This window comes from Elgaria multicarinata, chromosome 16 (assembly GCF_023053635.1).
Source record: "Elgaria multicarinata webbii isolate HBS135686 ecotype San Diego chromosome 16, rElgMul1.1.pri, whole genome shotgun sequence".
Lineage (NCBI taxonomy): Eukaryota > Metazoa > Chordata > Lepidosauria > Squamata > Anguidae > Elgaria > Elgaria multicarinata.
The window spans coordinates 16,252,941-16,258,940 of NC_086186.1; the positions used below are offsets into that span (position 1 = coordinate 16,252,941).

The 6,000-nt window shown below is 39.2% G+C and overlaps 1 protein-coding gene across 4 annotated transcripts in view; it reads left to right on the forward strand.

Annotated features, from left to right (window-relative positions):
- Nucleotides 1-4,892, forward strand: part of GABPB1 (GA binding protein transcription factor subunit beta 1) — a 26,023-nt gene extending 21,131 nt beyond the window's left edge. For all 4 annotated transcript variants that reach the window (XM_063142783.1, XM_063142782.1, XM_063142785.1 and 1 more), the window contains exon 9: nt 1,785-4,892. In XM_063142783.1, the coding sequence (XP_062998853.1) occupies nt 1,785-1,937 (153 nt within the window). In that variant the 3' untranslated portion in view covers nt 1,938-4,892. The remainder of the gene's footprint in view (nt 1-1,784) is intronic.
- The last annotated feature ends 1,108 nt before the right edge of the window (nt 4,893-6,000 follow it).

Consider the following 6,000-nt stretch of genomic DNA (forward strand, 5'->3'; position numbering starts at 1 on the left):
TCACCCTGTATGTGTGTGTGTATGTGTGTGTGTGTGTGTGTGTGTATTTGTATGGAGGGCACTATACAGATACCTTAAATAATTATATAAATACATCATTTCAGAGTAGATGTGAAGATGAAGTGAGAGAAAGATGTATTTTAACTAGCATGTTCAAATAGCTCATAGACTGTATCATTTGGCAGCCAGTTGTCACACTGGTGGTGGTGGTGGGACTCTGCAAACAGAAGAACCATGGCGTCTCTCATTGCCATTGTCCTGGTGGCTCTGATGTTACGGAGGGACCCATGGCAGCCTAGGGGAAGGCAGCTGAGTGCTAATGAAAAGTTGAGAGACTTTAGAAATTGAATCCCGAAACACTTGTCCAAGCTTTACAGCATGAAGCAATGCAAATATTGTGTACACTCTGTGGGCTTATGAATGACCTTTTGTTCATGTAAGTTTTTTGAATGGTTTTGGAGCCCTTTGATGGAAGCTCGTTGGCCACAGACAAGGGACGCTGACTATGGTATGTGATAGAATAGAGCGGTAAAGAATTTAAACATATGTGTGAGTTTAAATAAAAGGAGGAAGTTGGTCTTCTCTTAGGTGCCATTGGTGTAGTCTTTCAAGCATTGCTACTAAATATGCTGTAAAGGTTCAGTGTAGTAACTTAAGTCTGTGGGATTAAGTAAACTGATTTGAGTGCAAGCATTCAGGTTTAGGTTTTTTTAGACTCCCAACTACCCAATCCTATACACAGCCTGTATACGACTGTGTATTTTATTTCAAGAATAAAATCAGGCCCTCTAAAGCAATGAATAGCAACTACTTTTACTGGAAATATGGATAGTGCAGCCCAGTCACACTTCTGCCCTGAGCTCCTGAAGGTTTGCAAACCATCAAAATTATTTTTAAATGATACTTCTGTTGAATTAGGTTGGGATTTCCTCTTCATCTCAGGAGCTCAGTGAAATTGTATATTAGCCATTTTTATTTGAAAACAATAATGTCCCATCCCTAAAGGGCTCACATTTTTCACTAAGGATTAGGCATACAAAAGAAAATCTATTCCCTTCCTCCAATTTCTTGTCCTTCCAACACACACGCACATTTCTTTTGGCCATCTCACAGAATTGTTGTGAGGATAAAGTGGAAGGGATGTAGGACCATGTATACTGCCATGAGTTTCTTGGAAGAAGGGTGGGATGCAAATTAAGTAAATAAATACATTTGTAAGCCATTCAGGAGAGTTGTTCTTAAACAACAGAATTTGTTTATAATAACCAAACTACTAAATGGACAATTGGATTATTGTTTTTCTTCTCTCAACTTAAATATCCTGTTGATAAAATTCACTGGAAGGCTATACGTCTTAACAACTGGCCAATTAGACTTGTAAGAGTTTTTCTAAAACAGCCCATTCTGATATCAAATTGCATGCTTTTTTGTGATATTGGCCACATCTGGACAATCACACCTTGGCTCAATCTCAGATATGATGAATAAGCTTTGCACCTCTGCATGCAGTGACTTTGCTCCTCCCTTTAGAGAAGCCAGCAAACAGTATTCTATTATTCAAACTGGGAAACTATAGCTAAGGCTTTAGAACAAGCCAATGTATTAAGCCAACTTCAACCCATAGCTTCATATACTGGCTTGTTCTGAAGCTATTACACCACCTGCTCTATTCCAGAGTGCTTGTATATTTGTCCTTAACTATTTAACAACAATAAACTAGCTTACTGATTTATTTTTCACACCATAGACATCTGACAAAAGCTTTCTGTTGTTTTTTTAAATAGGAAAGAGAAACTTTGCAGAAACAGCTGGATGAGGCCAATCGAGAAGCACAGAAGTACCGCCAGCAGCTTCTGAAGAAAGAGCAGGAGGCAGAAGCCTACAGGCAGAAGTTGGAGGCAATGACTCGCCTCCAGACTAACAAAGAAGCTGTTTGAATGGTTGAAGCAAGCGTTCTAATGAAGCCAGTTAAGAAAGCTGCAGTACAATCTGGACCTGCATGCCACGTAGGCACGGACCCAAGATTATATTCTAGAGAAGATGCTACAGGTTTGAAACTGGACTTAAGCCATGAGCTCTGGTGAATTTCTTGTATCATATTAAAAAAAAAAACCCTCAGAATTTAGACATTTTGTGCAAAAATATTTAAAAAGAAATACTGTAAATAGTTGTTTTTTTACAGTTCCAAAATTAGTTGCTTAATCTTTTTGAAGGGATTCACAAACATGCAAAGCTGATGTTTTTGTGACCTTTTTGATTTTAGTACAAAACTGCTGAGATACAGAACAGTTTTAAGGGTGATAACTGTTGATTTAAACTGACAGTGTAAAAAAAAAAAGAATTATGTGACAGAACCAATCCTAAAAGCTAAGCCACTTAGACCTCTGAATAATTACCTTTCCTGATGGAAATTCTTTTGTACAGCTTTAAGTAGTAGCCCAGAGTCCCTGAACCCTGCCCCCACTTTTTTAGAAAAAAATGTAATTTTTTATATTTAATTCCTGATATATTCAAGTAGATTGACATGTATATGAAGCTGATATTTTTTAAACTTTTCAGTTTGTACATATGCTGCATGTTTTTTTTTTATAATTTCTATATACAACTTACATAAGTATTTTTCAGGAAAGAGGAGGGAAAATTATGAGAAAAATGTTTAAACTATAGGTCATGGGGACGGGGGTGGGTGGGCGAGGGAAACAAACTGGTGGATAATGGTTGGGATTTTTGTTTTTAGTTTTTAACTGAGAGTGGCATTTCTTGGAGGAATGTAAGTTGGGAGAAGTAAAAGCAAACCAAAACCAGTATTTATGTAATATATGAATGATTTGAAACTATTAGAGTTGGAGCATGAAATCACATTTCCAGTGTATCTAACAAATCCGGGCCACAATTCTACAGGTGGAGAGCAAGCTGCAAAGAATGTCTCTATAAGGCTCTAGCTTCACTTCTCCTCCTTTGCTGTGCCACTACCTGCTGGAAAGCCTGTTCCCTGCAGTGGAGGCTGGTGGCTGCTGTGTCAGAGTGTCTGTGGGGCAGTGACTGCTTCTGACTGACACCCAGAATGGATTCACAGCCCCACTGACATTGGAGCCACCATCCTCTGCTGGTTTCTTGACAGAATGTTCACATTATAGCATTAATGAATAAGGTGGATGCAATGAACCCCCAGAGAGAATAGACTGGATAGTTGCAGGGCAGTGTGTGTGTGTGTAGATTCCCTTTTAAAAAGTTAGTAGATGAAAAAGAGCTGCACATGATAGGATGTGCATAATGTGATGACCGAAAGTAGATATGAATAAGCTGAGCTCCTAAAACAATAGACAGTGTCTATGCATGCAGACAAGGACACAGCAGACAGGTTGTACTAAGAGCTGTCCAAATTACTGAAGAAGGTGGAAAAAAACTCTTGACAAGGAAGTTCAAATTTATGTAGAAAACCGCCCTAAAACATATAACATTCCACTTCTCTGCATATTAACACAAAGCATGGGAGGGCCCTTGGCTCAAAGCAATCACAGGCCACAGTGTGTATGTCACGGCAACAGCATAGAGAGGTAGTGGGGGGTGATATGAAGTTAAGCTGGAACCTTTTGAGGTTTGTCCTCACGCTGCAGCCGCACCTCATACTGCTCGTCCTCTTTCAGGATTGCAGCTTTCATGTGCTAATAATATAAAATGTAAAAAAGTTGGGCACAGTTGCTGATGCCTTATCTTCTACAAAAAAGCAACAACCCTGAAATGAATGAGAGTAGTAAAGAAAATGGGCTCTTGAGCTGTTTGGGTTCATTTTAAACAGGAACCACACAAGTTCCCATGCTCTTGGATTCCTTCTGTTTTACTACTACTGTGATCTCTGCTCCTTTTTGTTTTGGTGGCGCTTGCAAAGGAAAACGTCTATTTTGTTAATGTTTGTGTCCACTCTTTCTGTATAGCAGTACTGGAAATATTATTTTCATTGTTTTTCTCCACACAGCAAACTGAAATCAAGATTGTCCTAATCATGAATTCTAGAGACAGGGTTCTGCACTTAATATCTACAACCAAACAGCAACATTTGGGGAGGGTAACCTTGGCTCTATTGTCACTTACAGTTATTTCTGATGGATATGATTATGTTTGGATTTTGCAGTTCTCAAAAACCAGAACTTTTAGGTCTTTAAAGCATTGTAATATCAGTGGATAGGAGGGCAATCGTAAACCATCTTACATGTGAGAAATTCCCAGTGGATAGAAATAAGTCTGTTTTAAGGATTGGGACCCTAATCTTTAGCACACCTATGGAAAGTAGATAGTAGCACTTGGTCACAAACTGGGGTTAAGGGGAAGAGAAATGTTACAAGATGTATTAAGAGCCCTACAACTCAGACATGCTATACACATATAGCAGAATGAAACATAGATTGGACTGTACCACTACAGATTGCAGTTGGGAGCTGCCATTTTTGAATGCAAGAAGAAAACTAGCAGACCAGCCGTCTTGCTAGTTTTCTACTTGCTTTTTTACACAAGGGAATATTCAGAAACGTGATTTCCTCGCTCGCATTCTCAAGTGGTGCATCCCATTCTATGACACCATCTTGCTGCAGGCATCCACCCTCCCATAGTGGTGCAGAACCGAGACATTTGTGGCTTTTAGACCTTCACTTTTAGACCATACTGCCTTAAAGATTACTGAGTGCTACACTGCATCACACTTCAAACTACTGTGCAGCTCCTTTATTTCAAACTATACCTTGTATTTGATTTGTGCTTTGCTGTGTCTATGTTTCAGTGCTTTTATGAAAATGTATAACTTTATAAATCATCTAGATTACCTATACAAAATAATTGCCCTTAAAACTGTACTCTGGCCTACTTTTTCTATTTACAATTAAATATCTTTTCCACAAGTGCAGTGTCAATTCACTTATTTATTTATTTTAAATAAATGGTTATAACTATGTGCATTTCTTTTATCATATTAATAGACATGAGCCTTTAGAGCAGCGGTTCCCACACTTTTTCCAGTAACCGCCCCCTTGGTTCCACAAACTCATGCCCCTACCCTACCCTATAAAAATTATTATTCAGAATAGCGGTTTTCAACGACTCACTAAGGAAGATAATAACAATAAAATTCAAAACAGTAAGAATTAATTGAATATTTATTCAAAATCCAATTGCATTTTTTAGTTTATTCAATTAAACATAATTGATGAACTTCATCCAGTGATATCATCTTTTCAAAGTCTGATAGTCATTTAGCAAGAATATTAGATATCACATTTAGTTAACTAGGGAGGAGTACCTCACTTTTCTGTAAATTCTTAATGTGATGGATGGGTGGATGGATGGGCTTGATGAAGTGATACCAGTTTCCCAATGTCTGGTTTAAAGTCACTTAACACGAGTCTTAAATCACCACGTTTAGTAATCTGGAGTCGATTTCTTTGCTTGGAGAGTAGTAGGCAGACCACACTAAAACCACATTCCACCAAATATGATGTTGGAAATGCAACCAGGAGCTTCTGAACCACTCTCCATGGTGCAGGATAGCAATTCACCGTTAAAAGGACTCTTCTTAAATGGTATTAATACATGTGTGGATTCTTCCCCTATATGGCTTGGGACCAAACTACTTTCTCCCATAAAAATGTCCCTGGGTTTTAAGACCTTCTGGAGAGGCGCTTCTTGGAAAAGACCACCTCGAGTGCCCCCCTACCGCCCCCTTGCCTCTTAACGCCCCCTATGCAATCCCACCGCCCCCAAGGGGGTGATACCGCCCACTTTGGGAACCACTGCTTTAGAGGCACTTAGTAAGGCTGCAGCTGCCACACCTCTTCTTTTCCATTGCTGTGGCCAGAAAGGTTCTGGTTTTGTTGCACAGCAGGCAGGGCTGGAGAGTGGGCAGGATGGCTGGTGAATGAATGGGTAAGGAGGTGTGGCAAGTACAGACTCAAATGATACCTTCATATTTATGCATAATATGGAGAAAGTGCATGGAGAGAACTTTTACCT